We start from the raw sequence: 19,057 nt of genomic DNA, 5'->3' as shown, positions 1-19,057 counted from the left end.
CCTTCTCAAGCCTCCCCTCTGGGTTCCAGTCCTGGCTTTGACCCAGTGGGGCTCGGGGTGTCTGAATCTGCTGTGTCCCCCAGATTGGGGGCCCTCAAGACTGGGTCAAATCTCTGGGTTTTCTTGTCCCACTAGGTCAGAGAACTCTCTTTTCAACACATCAGTCATTACCATGCCCTCCCCAGCTCATGAACCCTCTATGGCAACCCATGGCCCCCCTCATTTAAGTCCGCTCTTCACTCCAGCATTCAAACCCCTGCACAATCCATCCCCCAACCACCTGCCACCCTTCCTTCAGCTTGCACATCATCACCGCTGTCTAGTTCCCTCTGCTAGATCTGGTGAACTCCTATGCATCCATCAAAGCCCCAGCTTCCCCTTCGCTGCCCTCTGCATCTGTCTTTTATCACCCTCTTCCCCCACTGGTTGCACTTTGAACTCCAGGAGACTGGGATGGCCCATTTTGTCTCCTGTCCTCTAAATTCTGCTCCCTCCCTCCTGGGGTCCTGAGCCACCCTGGCTCCCAGGGTGCACACCCAGGGTGCACCCACCTGCCGGGGCGTCGGGGGCCGGGCTGCGGCAGGGCGTGGTGGGGCTGGGGGACAGGCTGTGGGTGGGGGAGCCGGGGAGGCTCTCACTGGAGGAGAGCGAGTGGTGGAGGCCCGATGAGAAGCTGCGGCTGGTGTGCAGCACGGATGACTGCTTGGAGATCTTCCGGAAGAGCGACTTGCGCCTGGGGACCAGGGATGCGGGATGAGACGGGGGCGGCCCCTCCCGCCCCCCCGCGGCTCCCCATCAATGCTCCCCGCCGCGGCTGGCTCACCTGTCCTGGGTCTCCCGCCGGCGGCTCCGCTTGCTCCGGCGCGCCATGCGGCCCTTGGCCACGTTCTTGCGGGCGGGGCCCACCTTGATGGACGTGTTCTCCAGCGCCGTGGTGCGCAGCGCGATCTTGTTGCGGCTCTGCCGACGGGAGGACGGGGTCGCCTGGTGCCCCCTGCCCCAGGCGCCTCGGCCAGGAGAGGCACTCCCACCCGCCCCAGGCCCCTCTGTCCGGCCACCAGCCGGGATCCCAGGACCCTGCCGTCCCGCTCTACACGCTCCCAGGACTCCACTGGACACCCACCCCACATCCCTCCAATCATCCGTCCAGGGTCTCCGCCCACCATCCATCCACCCGCTGCCCACCCCCCATCCCAGAATTCAGCCAAAGACACACGCCCACCGCCCGACCGTCCATCCGATGAGCCGTCCAACTGCTGATCCACCCACCGGTCCCGGGAGCTACCCAACGAGGGGCCCAGCTCCCCCCTCGGAGAATCAACCCCCAACCCCGGCCCAGTCTGGAGGAAGCAAAGGCAGCAGATTCTCCAGTACAACAGGGTCAGGGTGGGCAGAGGGAGGGACTCGGGGGCGTCCAGGAGGCAAGGAGGCCTTCCTGGAGGAGGCAACGCAGCCAGGCTCAGTGAGACTGTGCCAGCCTCAAAAAGGCACAGGGAGGGGCCTGCCCCAGAGGTGGAGCAGAAGGTGGGTCTCCGGTGGGATGCGGTGGCCGCCACGGGGGGCCACGGAGAGCCACGGGGAGTGGGGAGGGGGCCCGGGGACCCCAGGCGGGCACCTTCAGCAGCAGCTCCACCACGTCCATGTGCACCAGCCCCAGCACTGACTCCCCGTTGACGTGGGTGATGAGGTCCCCGGCTCGCAGACCCGCCTCATGGGCGGGGCTCCCCTCCTCCACGCTCTGGGGGGGGCGAAGGCGGAGTCAGAGGCCCTGCGCCCCCCAGGACAGAGACCCCAGCCTGGCTGGCTCCCGCCGCAGGCTGCCGCTGCCTTAGTTTACCTGACCTGGGCGATCGTTCACAGATCGAACTTTGGGGAAGGGAAGGTGCCCGGGCGTCTGTCCCCACGGCCGTCCCTGCTCCCCTTGTCGCCCTCCTCCCCGGACCCTGAAACCACGCTAAGGTGGGCGGACTGGCACCCGGCGCTCACCCAGACCACGTGGTGCACGGTGTAGACGTCGCTGTCGCCCATGTAGACGCGGACCGCGCGCAGACTGAAGCCGTACTTTTTGCCCGAGCTGTGGATGACGATGGGGGGCCGCGGGCTGCCACACACGGGGGACGGGTCGCGGCTGGGCGAGGAGTCGCGGGAGGACGGGTTGGAGGACAGCGAGCGAGGGGACAGGGGGCTCACGAGGGGGCCACCGCTGCTGCCGTCGTCTGCGGGGAGCGGTGGGGGGAGTCACGCCCTTGGGAGGGGCCAGCGCAGCTGCTGGGGTCTCCTCCCCTGGGAACGCCTCTCCCCGGTTCCCCGACCCCTAGGTGGGCGGGCGCTACCTGCGGTGACAATAAGCGACAGGGCCGAGACCGAGGCCGATTTGGGGACGCGCCGCCCGCGGCCCGGGGACACGCGGGGCTTCTCCGGGGCGGGATCCTTCGAGCCCCCAAGGCGGCGGCCCCGCCCCAGGTCCAGCGCCCGCGGCGTGGAGTGGCGAGCGCCGGTGCTGTTACTGCGCAGGCGCGAGTGGCTGAGCGCGGCGGTATCGGCTGGGTAGGGGGGCGGGGGACAGGGGGCAGACCCGTCAGCCTGGTGCCCCTCACTCTCACCACGAAGAGGAGCCCAAGCCCCTTCCTCCCTGGCCGGCTCCTCTCAGTCCCACCTCTTGGCTTTTGCTCCTGCAGATCCCTCTGCCTGCACACCCTTCCCGTCCTCGGAAAGCTCTTCTGCAAGCCCACCCAGCTCCAGAAAGCCTCCCCACCCTGACCCTAGGAAGCTGGGAATTTGTGCATCAGGGGTCTTTGTGGGGCCACGACCCTCTCTGAGGCCACTCTGATCTTAAAGACTTTGTCAGACAAATGAATGTACTCACTGGTGAACTCCTACACATCCTTGAAAACCCAAGCCGAATAGCCCCTTCCCTGGGAAGCTTTCCCCAACACTTCCCTCCACTCCAGGTGCCACCTACCAGAAAGGCCTGAAGTTTTGGGCATCACTGGGGTGGCCACTGGGGGTAGGTCAGTCTCCCCCAGAATGAAGACAGGCCTCTCAGGAGCTGCAGGGGCTGGGCCTGCCCCCTCATCCTCTGATGAGAAGGCGAATTTGGGCATCGTGTCCAGGCTGATGGTGTTCGGGAGAGAGGGGCTTGGGCCCTGCTCAGGCTGGGATGAGGACGAATGGCAGGAAGAACCAGAGGATGTCCAGGACCGCAGTCTGTAGAGAAGGACCCATGTTGAAATCGCCAGGCATCTGCACCCCAGGGAACCCCATCACCCCTTGTGGCCACATCCCAACTCCTCAACCTGGAGTTAGAGGCAATTTGCAAATACAGGACACATTCCCTCTGCCAGCCCTACCTTCCACATCTGCCTAGAAAACTCCTATTCATCCTTTAAAACCCAGCTTCCAACACCCATCCTCTAGAAGATATGATTTCTGTTGGGTCTGGGCTTGGAAGGACCAACAGAAATTTGTTAGCAAAGGGCATTCTGGGCAGGGAAAGCCTGGAAGTGTGAAAGTGTAGGCCGAAGGGAGCAGTGATGGGGCAAGGTTGTCAGGGGCCGATGGCTGTCCAATAGATTTGCCCCTTTTCTCCAGGGCCACTGGGAAGCTCCCTCCAATTTCAGATTTTGCAGCTCTACCTCCCAGCAGTCTCAGAAGCTGGATCTGCTTGCACTCCCGAGTACCGGACCTCGGTGTTTGGCTGGCGGCTGTTCTCTCTCTCGCTACTGCGCTCCCACCCCTCCTCCCAGGCCTCGCTGAAGCTCTTTTCAGCCAAAGTTGGGGTCGCTTGGACAGCCAGGAACTCAGAGCTGCTATAGACCTGGAAGGGAATAAACAATCACTGTGAGAACAGTGACAGTGGTGGCAGGTAGCCACACCCGTGCCCAAGATCTGGCTTAGTGAAGCACCTCCTATGTGAGACCCGCTTCCTTAAACACTCACTCCCACATCCCTCATGAGAGTCGAATCTTTCACTTGTGTACAAATGAGGAAACTGAGGGTCAGAGTGGCCCAGCTACCAAGGGGGCCAGCGCCAGCGCTTCTGCTGCCAGCCAGGACAGGAAACAGGAAGCGCAGAGGATCATGTTATGAAGGAAAGAAGGAAGGAATCTATGTTAAACTTTGAGAGGCCACAAAACAACATGCAGCACAGCGGCTCTGTGCACAACAGACAGACAGGAGGTGGAAACAGCCCAAATGTCCATTGATGGATAAACGGTTCCACTAAATGCAGTGCCTCGTACAATGGAATATTCAGCCGTAAAAAGTAAAGAAGTGCTGATCCATGCTCCCACACAGACGGACCTCGGAAACATTAGAGAGAAGCCAGGTGCAAAAGGCCAAATATTGTCTGATTCCATTTATATGCAACGTCCAGAACAGGCAAATCCCTAGAGACGGCAGCAGCTGAGCGCTTGTGGGGGACTGGGGAGTGGTGACTGAAACAAATGGTAAGGGGTCTCCTTTGGGGTGACACAAATGTTCTGGAACAAGATAGAAGTGGTTGTCACCACGTGAATGTACCTGACACCACTAATTATTCCCTTTAAAACGGTTATAAAGGCCGATGTCATATTACGCATGTTTTACCACAATAAAAGTCCATAAAAATCAACATGGGCCCCACGCCCCACCTTGCTGAAGCGGTGGGAGCAGGACGAGAACTGGGGGATCTCGGTGGACGACTCCTCGTCGTTGGTCTCGTCGTCTTCGGAGCCCAGGTGGCGATAGCGTTCAGAGCGGGCTGCAGGAGGGACAGGGGCCCGGCGCTGAGGGGACTGCGGGGCTGGGCAGTGATGGGGAGGGTGCCCCAGGCAGGGGGCACCCCCAGGGCAAAGGCCCTGAGGTGGGAGCATGCCTGATGCATTTAGGAAACACAGGAAAGTTGGGGTGGTGGAGCGAGTATCTGGGATGCTAGCCCAGCTATGTTCCTAAAAGCTGTGGGCTTGCAGGTGGGCTTCCTGCCTCCAGCCTCAGTTTCCCCACCCTTGAAATGGAACACCCAGAATTAGGTAAAATCTTGTGTCTCAGATGTAAATGATGTTCCCTATTTCACAGAAGAAGAAACAGAAGGTCAGAGCGGAACCCTGTCGTGCTCAAGATCAGGCAGCAGGCCCTGGAGGCAGTGTTGGAAACCGAGGGCGTTCACTCAGCGTCTGGCTGGAGCCCCGAGCCAGGACATGGAGACTCGGCTGCGGCCACTCACTGCACCCCGAGGGAGGCCCCTCCACAAACAAGAACCGGCTGGAGCGGTGCCCCACCCTCCTGTGCAACAGATGGACGGGCAAGGGACAGCCCAGCCCCATGCTAGGTCAGAGCCAGATACCCAGGAGGCAAGAGTATTATAGTGCCTTGGTTTCCCCCTCTGCAAGCCGAGGAGGGTTCTAGCGTCTTCCTCCTGGACTCACAGGAAATGCCAGACACGCCCCCCAACTTCTCAGAATACTCAGGAAATTGGAAGCTCCAGGCCGGACAGGGCGAGGTGCCAAGCTCAGGCAGGGTCCCTGGCAAACACCCCCTCCCTGCCCCAGGGGACTGTGGGACGGCACAGTGCCCCCCACTTACTGTCGAAGTAGCTGGTATCGTCCTCGGCCTCCAGCTGCGGCACAAACTCAGCCTTGTGGCGCAGAAGCCCCGTCCAGTCCAGTGCTCGGAAGAAGGGGTGCTGCTTCACCTCGTGGGTGCCGCCTGCAGACACACTCAGCTGAGTCCCACAGGCCCCCCTCCACCCCCCGGCCAACAGCCAGTGCCAAACGAGTGGGCGGCCAGACACGTGGCAGGGAGGAATCTCCTGAAGTGGACACACCAAGGGGTGGCTGCTTGAATCCCAAATATTGTGTGGGTGGGGGAGCTGGGCCAGTGGGATCCCCTAGGCTGGGTCTTTGGGACCTCGGGATGAAGCTTCCAGTGACCTGCTGTTTCTTCCCTGGTGAACTCCTATGCATCCTTCAAAACCCCAGCTCGTCCCTGGTGAACTCCTATGCATCCTTCAAAACCCCAGCTCCAAGTCCCCTCGTCTGTGCAGCCTACGAAATAGAGTTGTTTACCAGGGCCCCGCCCCCTGTGGACATACCGGTCCCCAGACGGTCTAGCGGGCTCTGCCGGAGCAGCCTGTAGATGAGGTCCTGGGCGTCTCCTGGAAGGGCCTCGTCTCCCTCTGGCCACATGATTTCATCTGAAACGAGGGAGGGAAGTCCTGAGGGGGTCAGCCGGCCCTCCCTATCCTCCCCCCACCACCCCCTACTCCCTACCTTTGTTCCCACAGCCCGCTCTGCCCCTTCCACCCTACCTCAGTCTTTGCCCCCAGAGCCCCCCACCCCCATCCTGGGGCTCCCTCTCTTGGGCCTTCAGGTCTTTGCTCCATGAGCCCCTACTTAATGCAGCTGCCCCCTGCATGCTGTACATCTTCCTAACCCTGCCCCCCACCCCCAACCCCACAACCCCCTTCTCCTTGGCATTTTCCTCTCTGCTCCTTAATCTCTTTATTTGTCCTACATACTCAGGGGCTTCCCACCAGGGACGGGACATCTGTCTCTCTTTCTCCTCCACTGCATCCCCAGGGCCCCACCCCCACTTGGAGCGCCCCCTCCCCCGACCCAGGGAGCCGCTGCCGAGAACTGGGTGGGGCAGGCTGGGGCAGGCTGTGAAACCGGGGCCACAGGGGTGCAGGTGGAGGGGGGTACACACCGCTGACCACCTGCCCGAAGAGCTCCTCCGGTGTGTCCCCAAAAAAGGGCACGCAGCCCACAAGGAACTCGTAGAGCACCACGCCCATGGCCCACCAGTCCACTGGCTTTCCGTAGCCCTGGCGGAAGATCACCTCCGGCGCGATGTACTCGGGCGTCCCGCACACCTGGGCCAGTGGAGTAGGGAAACTGAGGTCGGCCCCAGCTGGGGAGACTGGGAGAGAGGGGGAGCTGGGCCAGGAACAAGGGGTGGGAGTTCTGGGGAAGCTTGTTTTATTCCCTGGTGAACTCCTATGCATCCCTCAAAACCCTTCCTCTTGTCTACCCGAGTCCCTCACTTTCCCTGGCAGTCAGGTGAGTGCGGGAGGCCAGGCTCCAGGCTGATGGGGGAGGCCACGCCCCAGCGCACCTGCTTGTCCACAAACTCCCGGGCATCCTTCTCGATGTGGCCCTCGTAGAGGTTGGTGGCCATGTTCATAAGCCCAATCTTGGACAGGCCGAAGTCAGTCAGCTTGATGTGGCCCAGCGAGGTGATGAGCAGGCTGTAGGTGGGAGTCAGGGAGTCAGGGTTGGGGAACCACAAAGAACTCGCCTCTCCCAGAGCTGCAGGGGGGTGATCAGGTGGTCCAACCCCAAGCAACTAGAAATCACCCAGTGTGCACAGCCACGTTAGCAGCCACTGCATTATCAAGCAAACATCTCTGGGCACCCGCTGGCTGCATATGGGGTGGCATCGAGTGCCTACTGTATACTCAGCTGTTCAAAAATAAATCTCCTGACAACACCCTGTCACGTGCCAAAGCATCCCTGAGCATTGCTGGTGGCATTTACAGGATATTTTTGTACACGCAGCCCCTGCATCCATTATTCTAACAAACCAAACGCTTTGGGAGCACCTATGATTTGCAGTCCCATGAACATATCTTGAGCACTTGTGTATAAAGAAATATTTCTGCACACCTCGTGTATGCACCCATTTTTGAAAAATCTGCATTCCTATGTGAACTTTGTAATTTCTTGTATATTTTCTTAAACGACAGGATCATATCCAGCAGCTTTATAAAGTCACATTTTCACATTGCCTCCTGTGTCCCTCTGCCTCTGAAAGATAAATTCCCCGAGAACTCTTTGTGCATATCCGTTGTCTGATAAACCATTTACTTGGTGCCTCCTCTGTAAAGAAACATGCCCATGTGCCTATGTACATCTCATGTTTTTAAAAATAAGGCACATTTCTTGAGTAACTACTGTAAACACCTGATGTAGAAAACACTTGTGCAGTTACCGGGGGGCAGCCCTCATTTTCTAAAACCAAACCCTCGCCAGCAGACCCCTGGCCACCCACCGTTACAACAACAAACCTTCTTGAGCGCCGATAGTCATACCCTCTGTCAAAAAATGCCTATTTCTTGAGCAGTGACTGCATGTGCTATTTACAATTCATTTACTTTCTTACAAATGAAATGATGAGTTTCAGATCACCCAGTGGGAGGGAGAGGGGTTGAACAGTGTTGTTCACTGCGGAAGTTGAGTAATGGGGACTGGCAGTGGCAGGACTTTGGGTGCATCTGAATTTTTCTGAGTGAAAAGGAGAATATACTTCTCAAGCACCTGCTGTGCGCTCCTATCCCTTCCGGAAGGCCTGGGGGGGTGGGGGGGGAGCTTCCTCCTCCATTTTGCAGATGAGGGACCTGGGCTCAGAAGGGGCAGGTGCTGCCCTGGGGTCTCAGAACACCCCACGATCGTTCTCTGACCCTGCCCCCTGCCCCAATCCACCCTGAAGGACAAGGCCTCTCAGCAGGTGCCAAATACACGTTTGCTTTTTCCCTCAGCTGGGCAAACTACAAAGCGTCCTCAACGCTATATTCCCAGCTCCTCACTGCAACTATCCGAGAAACGAGCGGGCATTTTACCCACTGAATAAACAGCAAGACCCTTCCTCTGTACACAGCAGATGCTCAATAAATGCACCAGGCAGTGCTCTGAAACCACACAGGGTTACAAAGCGTGAGGATTTTTACACTCAAACCTGTGTCTCCCAGTTACCCACTGAGGCCTGGCACACAGTAGGTGCTTACTAGATGCTAGAATAAAATAAAGTCCCGAGGCTCTCAAAACCCATGTCCTCTCTTCCTGTTCACTGCAGTAGAACACAGCAGGCGCTGAAGACGTGCACTGTCCCTTTCCTCATACACAAGGGGCTCCTGAAGCTCACGGTCCCTTCCCCTGTACACAGCTGGTGCCTCTTAAGTGCACGTTTCCTTCCCTTGCCCAGGAGCAGCTCCAGAGCGCACTGTCCTTCCCCTGCCAATGGCAGGTGCCTGCCAAGTGTCTGCTCTCGGCTCCTCCGTACACCTCCGGCTCACATCTGCACATCCTGCTTCTGCATGCAGCAGAGGTCCCTAATACCAGCACAGTCCAGTCCTGGGGGGCTCCCAGCCTGAGACCCCACCCCTAAGCGCCTGGGGCCCACCCCATGAGAACCCTTCCGCTGCGCTGGGCTCTGCCTTCCCCGCAGCCCCGCCCCTGCAGCGCGGTCGCCCACCCCGGAGCCCAGCGCCACGGCCCAGGCCCCGCCCCATACAGCCCAACCCCAATCCAGTAGCCCCGCCCACAGGACCCGCGCAGTCCAGGCCCCGCCCCCGCAGTGGCTCTCTGGTCTTGAAGCCCCGCCCCACGGCCCAGGTCCCGCCCAGCTCTCTGGCCTCAAAGCCCTGCCCCACAGCTCAGGCCCCGCCTCAGTAGCCCCGCCCACAGGCCCCATGCAGCCCAGACCCCGCCCCCGCGGTGGTTCTCTGGCCTTGAAGCCCCGCCCCGCGGCCCAGGCCCCGCCCCATACAGCCTAACCGTCCCCAGGAGCCCAGTCCACAGGCCCCATGCAGCCCAGGCCCCACCCTCCCGAGGCCCCGCCCCCGCGGTGGTTCTCTGGCCTTGAAGCCCCGCCCCGCGGCCAGGCCCCGCCCCATACAGCCTAACTGTCCCCAGGAGCCGTCCACAGGCCCCATGCAGCCCATGCCCCGCCCCCGCGACGGTTCTCTGGCCTCGAGGCCCCGCCCCGCTGCCCAGGCCCCGCCCCCAGAGGCCCCACCCCGGCCCGCGCGCGCTCACTTGTCGGGCTTGAGGTCGCGGTGCACGATGCCGTAGCTGTGCAGGTACTCGAGCGCCAGCACCGTCTCGGCGAAGTACATGCGGGCCATGTCCACGGGCAGCGGGCCCATGTTCTTCAGCAGCGTGGCGCAGTCGCCGCCTGCGGGCGGGGGGCGCGCTCACGGGGGCCCTCCCGGCAATGCCCCCGGCCCCCCGCACCCCCTCCCCGCGCAGCCTGGGCCCCCGGAGCGGCCTGAGGCGGAGCCGCGCGCCCCCTGCGCACCTTCCACGTACTCCATGACCATGCAGAGGTGGCGGCGCGTCTCGAAGGAGCAGAACATGCCGACCACGAAGGGGTTCTCGGCGAAGGTGAGGATGTCGCGCTCCACGAACACCTGCTGCACCTGGTTGCGCAGCATCAGGTTCTGCTTGTTGATCTTCTTGATGGCGAAGCGCTGCCGCGTGTCCCGGTGCCGCACCAGGTAGACGGCCCTGCGGGGCGGCCCGCTCAGCCTCTGCCCTGCAGCGCCCTCCGCCGGGACACCCCTCTCCCTGACCCGGCCCCTCCCCCCAAGCAGCCGCCCCCCCAGGTGCGCGCCACGGTCCTCTGGGGCAGGTAAGGGCGGGGCTTGTGGATGGAACCGTCCCAGCCCCCTCCCTAAGTGCGTTTGTCTCTTTGGACACCTGCTTCCCTCTCCAGGCCTCAGTTTCCACGCCTGCACACCCCAGAAGCCTGTGTGAGAGGCCTCAGCCATCCCTGCAGACTCTGCAGACCCAAAGGCTCACCCGTAGGCCCCGTTGCTGATGAGCTTGATAGTCTCGAAGTCACTCTCGCATGGCTTCCTCCGTGAAGGGCCGACTAGGGACCGGCTCTGAGGGTGGGGGGCAGGAGGGGCTCAGGATCCTCTGCCCCCAGGTCCAAACAGCTGATCCTAGCACCTGATCTTCCTCCCACATCCAAACCACTCAAAACCAGCTTCCAAGTTTCTGAGCTTTTGCCCAAGCTGTGCCTTTCCTCCCAGCAAACTCCTACGCATCCTTCAAAACCCACCTTCCCATGCCCCTTCCAACCTCACTTCTCATACCCCTCACAGGATAGTCCCACTTAATCCCACTGCCCCCAAAGTCATAAGCATTTATTAAGTGCCTACTACATGCAAAATATCAGCAAACCCAGCTCCTCTGGAAAGGACAAGTCAGGTGGGAGGGCCCTGAAGCTCTGCAACTCACCTCTGGGGACTGGGGTGCAGGGGCCTGTCCTCCATCAAAGTGACTCAGTGTTACCATCTCTGCAAGAAGAAGGGCAATCTCAAACAGGGCCACTGTACCCTGTCCATTGCTTCATGACAGGCCTGTCCCCCGCCCCTCTCTGAGCCATCACCCCGAGATTTCCCGAGGCCTCCGGGGCCCGGCCTGAGCTGGGAACATGGTGACCAGCTCCCACGTTTCTCTCACCAAGACCCTACTGTATCCAGGTCTCAGGCAAATCTTGGCAGGCCAGACTATGCAATAATGGGGAACTTTCTAGAATGAGCAGTGGAAAGCCCAGACTACAGATCATCCAGGGTGTTCAAACCCCAACTCTGCACCTCTGTGTAACCCCTGGGTCTCGGGCTCCTAGTGTTCCCCTCAACCCAAGGCACGGGTCCAAGGAGACCCCATTGTTTCCCACCCCCAGGGTTAGGCAAGGGGGCAGCACCAAGTGATCACATGATGAGCCATGATGGTGGCAATGATGGCAGTGACGGTGGCCGTGGAGCAAGGCTGGGATGGGGCAGGCTCAAGCCCAGCCCTGCCGGGGGATGAGCCACTTCCGCAGCAGCAGTCACCGCCCACAGGGCCACTTCCTGCTCGTCCCCACCATCCACCGCCCTGCAGCCGCCACCCGTGTCATCTGCGTTTACAGACGGGAGAACAGAGGCCAGCGGGCGGCTGCTGCCACCCCTGAGTCTAAAGCTGTGCTCGCTCTCAGTTTCCTCAGCTTCAAACGGGCAGCAGCAGCCACATTCCAGGGTTTAACACAGCAACAGCGAACCATGAACGGGGGGGCCCCTCTCCTTCCCAGCCCAGCCCCCTCACCAGGCAAGGTGCCAGCTCAGGGTCACCCCGGGTCACCCTCTCCCCCAAGCATCCAGATCTGATGCTCATCCAGCCTCCCTTGGCTCCCCTATCCTGACTATATATTCTGCATCCAGCTTCCTAGGCCACAGTGGCTTGGAAGTGGGAACTCTGGGGGTTCACAGCACCGACCCTCTCGATTTGGTGATTGAGGACGAGGCCCCAGCAGGCCAGGGGGTCTGAGCTGGGGCTACCTGGCCCCATAACCCCAGGACCCTGGGCGCTCTCCCCACTGCGGGCCCTGCAGGTGCTGAGGGAAGGACCACAGAGAGATGGGAATGGTGGGGAGCACTGGGTCGACTGGGCCCAGGTTCAAATCCCAGCTCCTCCCGGCTTACCCTCCAGCGGGTCCTTGGCCAGTCCCAGCTGCCCGATGATGTACCGTGGCAGGTCTGTCTTGATACCCTGGCCCTCGCGGGCCTGGCCCTCGGCCGCCTCCAGCAGGTGGTAAAACTCCTCGGGGTCAAACTCCTAGGGGCAGAGGAGCTGCTCAGCTGGGCTGCTGCTCCGAACCACCTCTGGGCCTTTGCACATGCTGTTCCCGCTGCCCAGAACACCCTTCCCTGCAGCTCTGGCACATCCCTCGGGAAGCCACCCCCAGCCCAGGGATCTCAGGCAGGTTCATCAGGCCTGGAGGTCTCCCAGCCCAGACCCCGCGCCCGGCTGCGAGCAAAGAGGCTCACCAGACACTCAAGCAGCCGCGCCGGCCGGGAGATGATGATCAAGAGCTTGCGGACCAGCTGGACGACAAAGCCCACCTCCTCGCTGTCCGAGCGCTCGTGGGCCTGGGGGCAGGTGGGCGGGGATGTCACGGCAGGTCCCTCGGCCCCGCCCTGCCCGGGGACCCCAGCCCCAGCTCCCACCCCACACACATCTTGCAGCAGCCGCTCCAGCTTCTCCTGCATCTCCAGGAAGTAGCGGGAGGTGACGAGTGCCTCCCCGGACTTGGCCAGGCAGTCGCGGGCAAGCTCCACGATCTGGTGGTGGATGAACCCCAGGACGCCATCGGCCAGCGCCAGCCGGTCGCCAGGTGTGAAGGCAGCCAGGAACTCCTGCAGGCGGCCCTCCATCTGCGCCGTGGCCTGGCAGGGGCAGTCGGGCGGCATGGTCAGAGGATGGGCCCGGGAGCAGCAGAGCCAGGGGCACAGAGGGACATGGAGAGATGGAGGGATGGACGAGGCCTGCCAGGGCGCCAGGGCACCAGAGCATCCTGAGGGCTATGGGGTGCAGGGAGCTGGGCTGGGCCGCCCACCCCGCTCTGCCTACCTTGGGGAACCTCTCCCGGTACACGTGATTCATCATGACGATCTCGTTGTCGAAGTTCCCTGATGTGCGTCCCGGGCTGAAAGGGAAAGAGTTGCCCTGTGATGTGGGGTCCTGAGCCAAACTGGTCAAGGGTCAGAGACCAGAACAGAAGAAGAGGCGCGGGGCGGTCATGGCGCACCTGAGGCTGCGGGAACGGGGGTGCAGGCGAGGCGAGCGGTGGCCACCCTCCTCGTCGGCCACGCTCTCGGAGCTGCGGAAGTGCTTGGACAAGAAGCGCAGCTCGTCCGGTGTGGGCTGGAAGGGCAGCTGGTGGAGGTGTTCCCGGGAGGACGAGCTCGACTAAGGGGTCCAGGGCAGGGGTGCATGGTCAGTGCCAAGGCAGGACCCTCAACTCCACCCCTCAAGGCCCAGGCTGCTGCCTGACAGCTAAGGCTGTCATGTCCCACCTCTCACCTGACTCCTACACATCCCTCAAAACCCCAGCTCCAATGCCCACTGCTTCACAAAGCCCTCCCTTCCTGCCCCCTTGACAGCCCCTGACTCCACGGGCTGGGGATGTCCATGTCCCCCAAACTAGGGGCTCCTGGGGGCCAGAGCTAGGTCCTCTCAGATGTGGCAGCAGAGAAATCAGCCAAGATGTTTGTTGACTGGACAACTATCCAAAACCCAAAGAAAAACCAAAGACACAGCCTCCCCCCAACGCGCCTGTCCATCCTGCCAAGGTACCGAGACGGTGGAGCTGGGCGTATTGGTTCCATAGCCGGACGACGGGAGGGATGCGAGGGACCATCTTCTGCCGTCAGCCCTGAAGGGGGGACAAGAAGCGCTGGAGAGAAGGCGCAGCCCCCTGGCCGTGGGGCCAAACGGTGGACACTGCCATGAGGGACGCCAGCGAGGTGCTTGTTGCAGGGTAACCGTGTCCACTGACTGCTTTCTGCTTGTCCTTCAGATGCCTCCTCCGGGAAGCCCTCCCTGACCGCCCCCCAGCCTCCAGACTGTGGACCACCTGAGGGCCAGAATTTACTCCCCCACTCCTGGCTGCATCCTCAGCCCTCAGCAAGGCCCGGCACCCAGCGGGCACTCCATAAATGCCGAATGAATGAATGAGTGGAATTGCAGTGCCCAGGAGGCACCTGATCCGTGCTGAAGTGAATTAATGATTTGGGGACCGGGTGCCACCCTCTCTCCACAGATTTTACCTGTCGGGGTGCGGGATGTGGCTGCAGGAGGCCGTGTGTTTTCCGGGGGTGGGAGCCGGCAGCCAGGCCGGGGCCGGGGGAGGGGAAAGTCACGTGAGGGGGCAGGTCCAGCCCCAAGCGGGGGCCCCCGCCAGCCTCTGCACCTGCTGCGCCCACACCACGGCCACTCACCTCCGGGCAAAGGGGAAGTTGAGAGCAGACGCGGCGGCAAAGTTGCGCGGACTGTCCAGGGGGCTGCTGCCTGCTGCAGGGAGGTGGGAGGGAAACTGAGTCAGCAGGCGGAGGGGCAGGATGCCAGGCCCCCCACCCGCTTACACCACTCACCCGTTGGCACCGACAGCGGCGACAGGGGCCGGGAGAGTGTCGGCGAGGGCGTGCCCACTGCCAGGCTCTTGCGGTTCCCGCTGCGGCAGCTGGAGGGGGCACAGCAAGATCAGGGGGCTGTACCCCAGCTCCCGGGCGCAGGGGAGCTCATGCCCGGCCGGAGCGGGCACTGCAACCCCCGCTGCTCCCCACGGCCCCAAGGCCCAGAGGAGTGAGGACAGGACACGTGTCAGCTATTGTTAGGGCCGTGGCACAGGAGGGACGCGTGTCACTATTGTTAAGAACGTTCCGGTCCTGCTGGCAGGGGTGTGAAGGGTTCACAGCCTCCGGTGGGCCCTGCCCGTGGCCGGGGGCCCCTGGGCCAGCTGCTGTGCTCACAGAGGCCAGGTCCCCCAACAATCAGCTCCCCAGGCAGACAGCGGGGAGCCCCGGAGCCTACAGGTAGCTTGAGGCAGGGCCCCAGTTCATTCGACGCACCCCCAGTCTCGGCAAGTGTCCCTCCTCAAAGAGCTTCCCCCAAAATGTCAACCCGATCTGCGGGAAAAATGGGTGCTGGACTTCATTCTTCGCAGAACTCCGACCACACATGTCCCTCTGTCCCCCCAGCTCTCGGCTGTTCCCACAGGGCCCGCCTTGGCAGAGGGAAGTTGGGAGCATCCCCCCCTCCCCGCCCCCAGCCCCCTGCCCCCAGCAGTCACTCGGCAACAACTGTGCTCCAGGAGCACCGCAGCCCACACTCCCCAAGCCGCCAACGCGGCTCAGCCGTGCGGGAGAACCTGCAGGGAGGGAGGGGAGAAGCCTCAGGGCCGCAGAGCAGGGAGCACAGCTAGAAAGGCGAGCAGAGGGGAGTGGCCCGGCCCCCGGGCCTCAGTTTCCCCGTGGGTGAGCCTGGAGGGGCGGTGGGAGGGTGCAATGAATGCCACGCGGTGAGGCCTGGTGTGCACATGCTGAGCGCGGGAAGGAGCTCCCCAGCGAGGAAGCATGACGGGCGTCCATCCCAACCTGCGGCACCCACTTCCCAGCTGGGGAAACCGAGGCCCACAAGTGACAACCGCTGCAGGGGATGGTTCCCCAGCTCCAGGCGCAGATGCAAAAGTGAAACCCACAGGCTCCTGCAAAACTTCCTGTCAACCCCACTGCCCCTGGCCCTGACTCCACCTTGCAGCTCCCCCACCCCGGCATCCTACAGCCTTTGGGGAAAACGCTGGGGCGTCGTCTCCCTTGCTCTCAGGGGGGGCTTCCTGAAACCCAGCAAAATCTGAGGTCTCCAGGGAGACACGCCCCGAGCATGTGGGGAGGGTCTCCTTAGCCCTCCCTGAGGGACACCGAAAAGCTGCACCCCCTGTTCTAGCCAACAAACCACCACCACGTGGTACTCAGGACACAACAGAGAACACGTGGCAGGAAGCAGGGGCCCAGCACCCTTCTCACATCTCATCCCTGAGCTGCCCCACATCCTCCGTGGCTCCCCAGCACCAGGAAGAGATGGCAAGCCGGCGACTGGGCGTTGGGGGTACCCCCAAGCCTCTGCCTGCAACCCCCCCCGGCCCCGTTTCCAACCCTTGGGGTTCCCCCTCCAGCCCAGTCCTGAGAAAACTGAGCAGAGAGGTTAAGGCACTGCCCGAGGATGCACAGCCAGGGCATGGCTGGGCCAGAACCTGACCCCTGTCCGTTGGGGACCACGGCCCTGGAGCTTAGCCCCTCCACTTTTCAGAAAGGGAAACTGAGGCTGAAACAGAAGTCCAGCGATGCCAGGCTCCCGCCATTCCGCCCCCACGCCAGCTTCGTGCAGCTGATGTTTGCGACGACACCAACGTTTCCGTCGACGCGGCCCCGCTGCAGACCCGCCTCGGTTTCTCCCAGAAGCCCCCTCCCGAGCTCCTCCCAGCCCGGGGATGCGGGTTCGAGCCTTGGCTCAGCCCCAACCTGCTGCTTCCTCTCGTCGTTCCCCCACCCCAGCTGCGACACCCCAGCATCCGGAGCCCCCAGGCCAGGCAACGGGAGGGTGCGGGTGGAGGGGGCGCAGGGAGGTGGCTGGGACCACCCCGGGGACACCGGGGTCCCGAAGCCCCCCCACCCCGCCCCGGGCCCCTACCTCTTGGAGCGCTGCAGCAGCGCGCCCTTGGCCAGGCGGCTGCGGTGGCCCGGCGCCGCCACCGCCGTCCAGTAGCTGGGGTCGGACATGCTGCTGCTGTCTGCGCCGCCGCCGCCCGAGGCCCGGGAGGGGCGCAGCCGGGGCGGCGGGGCGCGAACCTCGGCCGGCGGGGTCGGCGCGGGGAGCCGGGGGCGACGGCGGAAGCGCGCGCCCGGGAGCGCGCCCAGCGAGCGCGGGGCGGGGCCTGGCGGGGGCGGGGCGAGCCGGCGCGGAAGTGGTGCCGCGGGGGCGGGGCGTCTCCAGGGCCGCGGGCGGCGGGGGCAGGGCGTTGCTAAGGCGGCAGGCGACGGGGGCGGGGCGTTGCTAAGGCGGGGGCGGGGCGTCTCCAGGGCGGCGGGGGCGGGGCGTGTGGCTTCCTCTCTCCAAATGTCAACCTCCGCAGCGCGGCTCTCAAGCCCTCAGGCCGCTAGGCATTTGGCCCACGCGGGCTCCACTTCCCAGAGCGCCCTTCCTGCCTGGAAAATTCCAGCGCCCCTCCTCCAGGAAGTCCCCCGGGCTGCTCGGGGCGCGCCCCTAGTCCCACGGACCAGAGCGGGGGTGGGGGGTGCCTCTGGCTCTGTCCCCGCAGGCTCGGGGCTCTTGGGGGTCCCGGCATCTCTTCGCACCGGGCTGGCTCAGAGGGACTGTTTGGTGAATTGAGTGGGGGGCTTCTGACCCGCTCTGTCCCGGGGTGATGGGAAAGGCCACCAACGTGACTGGGTCAGGAATCGGGTGTCTGACTTAGCGTCTCCAGCCTCGGTCTCATCTGTGAAATGGGGAGAACTGGGCTGCCATGAGAATTGCACGAGTTAATAGACGGCAGGCAGCGCCCACAGCAGCACCCCGGAAGCCTTCTGTAAATGTTAGCACCAGGCTAGTTCCCAGCCTCAGTTTCCCCGCCTGCGACATTGCCCGCAGTGAACAGAGAGTGCGTGTGGAGATGCAGTAGGTGCACACCACCGTCTCCAGGCACACAGTAGGCTGTGAATTAATGCTTCCTCTTTGCATGATGGGACACACGTGATGAAACAGGACATGGAGGGCATGACACCCCGTCCAGCCCTCTCTCCACTGGCGCTGCTTCCCAAGTTCCCTCAGACCCACCCCGTCCCCTCCACACCCAGTGCCCCTGCTGATGCCCCTCAGGCCACCCAGACCCGGGGCTCAGACACCCATAACTGACTGTTCGTGCCCTCGACATTTATTGAGCAGTGGGGACCAGGACACACAAATTCCCTGCCCTGGGGGATCTCCAAGTCTGGTGGGAGAGGAAACAGGAAACAATTAAACGAACAAGATAAATTCGAACACTAAAGACGAGGAAGGAAATCGGGGGTGATGGTGAAGAAGGACGACTTTGGCGGGGGAAGCCACTCAGGAAGCGGTGATGCAGCTGAGACATTGAGGAAGAAGGACCAGCGGTGGCAAAAGTGTGTCCCAGGCCAAGGGCACAGCTTGTGCAAAGGCCCTGAGGCAGGACTGAAGGAGAGATGGGCTGCACGGAAGAATGAGGTTTTGCTGCGAGAGTCATAGGGAGCCATGGAGGGTGTGTGAACAGGAGGAGGGCAAGATCTGATCCATGTTTGTAAATGCTCCCCCCCCCATGGCTGCCCTGGGGATCATGGGTCATCAGAGACAGGAGTGGAGGCAGCAGGAGCTCAGGGAGGGGGGGACTTGGGGCAGTGGAGAAAAGTGGGTGCACTTGGGGCCGAGGGGCAGGAAGGGTGGGAGAAGTTGCTGGCGACCCCAGGGGCCTCAGCCTCCTGCATGGGGGACATTGTGAGTCCTGGGGGGCTATGTTGAGTTTGCAACACCCACAAGCCCTCCTCAGAGGGGACCCGAGTGGGAACAAGCCACGGTCTTAAACATCACCACCTGCTAACACACTTGTTCCTGCAAGCGGTGACACACCTCTGCACACACTCGGTAAGGAAGTAACCCCCATCCCCAGCCTTGGTCACACCGGCTCCACCTACACACCCCCACTGCGCTCACTGCCCTGGCATCCCCAACAGTTGCATCTCCCACGCCCATCTGGCCTCAGTTTACCCCTCTGCAGAACAGGCTGCAGCTGATAATCCAGAGTGCCAACAGCCGTGGGCAAAAGTCTGTCCTCGCCAATGATCATGCGGCCCACCAGATCACACCCTCCTCTGCTCACATACCCACCATGGCTTCCCAGCACCCCAACAAACCTCACGTCGGGTGACTCCCTCTCCCAGGGTGCAGGTCCCATCCGTTTGCCT

General features: G+C 62.3%; 1 protein-coding gene across 8 annotated transcripts in view; it reads right to left on the bottom strand.

Annotated features, from left to right (window-relative positions):
- Window positions 1-19,057, bottom strand: part of MAST3 (microtubule associated serine/threonine kinase 3) — a 30,298-nt gene that overhangs the window by 1,916 nt on the left and 9,325 nt on the right. For 4 of the 8 annotated variants that reach the window (XM_037817974.1, XM_037817972.1, XM_037817977.1 and 1 more), the window contains 24 exons: window positions 14,678-14,766; window positions 14,525-14,597; window positions 13,860-13,959; window positions 13,333-13,493; window positions 13,155-13,230; window positions 12,761-12,970; window positions 12,572-12,673; window positions 12,227-12,359; window positions 11,001-11,059; window positions 10,557-10,642; window positions 10,054-10,262; window positions 9,792-9,930; window positions 7,093-7,225; window positions 6,685-6,850; window positions 6,071-6,172; window positions 5,563-5,685; window positions 4,632-4,741; window positions 3,636-3,817; window positions 2,963-3,207; window positions 2,334-2,543; window positions 1,987-2,216; window positions 1,616-1,738; window positions 824-960; window positions 552-733 (listed from right to left, as the gene is read on the bottom strand). In XM_037817974.1, coding sequence (XP_037673902.1) covers window positions 552-733; window positions 824-960; window positions 1,616-1,738; window positions 1,987-2,216; window positions 2,334-2,543; window positions 2,963-3,207; window positions 3,636-3,817; window positions 4,632-4,741; window positions 5,563-5,685; window positions 6,071-6,172; window positions 6,685-6,850; window positions 7,093-7,225; window positions 9,792-9,930; window positions 10,054-10,262; window positions 10,557-10,642; window positions 11,001-11,059; window positions 12,227-12,359; window positions 12,572-12,673; window positions 12,761-12,970; window positions 13,155-13,230; window positions 13,333-13,493; window positions 13,860-13,959; window positions 14,525-14,597; window positions 14,678-14,766 — 3,380 coding nt within the window. Of the gene's footprint in view, window positions 1-551; window positions 734-823; window positions 961-1,615; window positions 1,739-1,986; window positions 2,217-2,333; window positions 2,544-2,962; window positions 3,208-3,635; window positions 3,818-4,631; window positions 4,742-5,562; window positions 5,686-6,070; window positions 6,173-6,684; window positions 6,851-7,092; window positions 7,226-9,791; window positions 9,931-10,053; window positions 10,263-10,556; window positions 10,643-11,000; window positions 11,060-12,226; window positions 12,360-12,571; window positions 12,674-12,760; window positions 12,971-13,154; window positions 13,231-13,332; window positions 13,494-13,859; window positions 13,960-14,524; window positions 14,598-14,677; window positions 14,767-16,772; window positions 17,002-19,057 lie in introns of those variants that run through there. The other 4 variants (XM_037817976.1, XM_037817971.1, XM_037817973.1 and 1 more) reach the window with 3 other exon arrangements.

The sequence above is a fragment of the Choloepus didactylus genome, chromosome 25, assembly GCF_015220235.1.
Source record: "Choloepus didactylus isolate mChoDid1 chromosome 25, mChoDid1.pri, whole genome shotgun sequence".
Classification (NCBI taxonomy): Eukaryota; Metazoa; Chordata; class Mammalia; order Pilosa; family Megalonychidae; genus Choloepus; species Choloepus didactylus.
The sequence above is the reverse complement of the archived record's forward strand: the minus strand, read 5'-3'. Positions and strand labels throughout refer to the sequence as shown.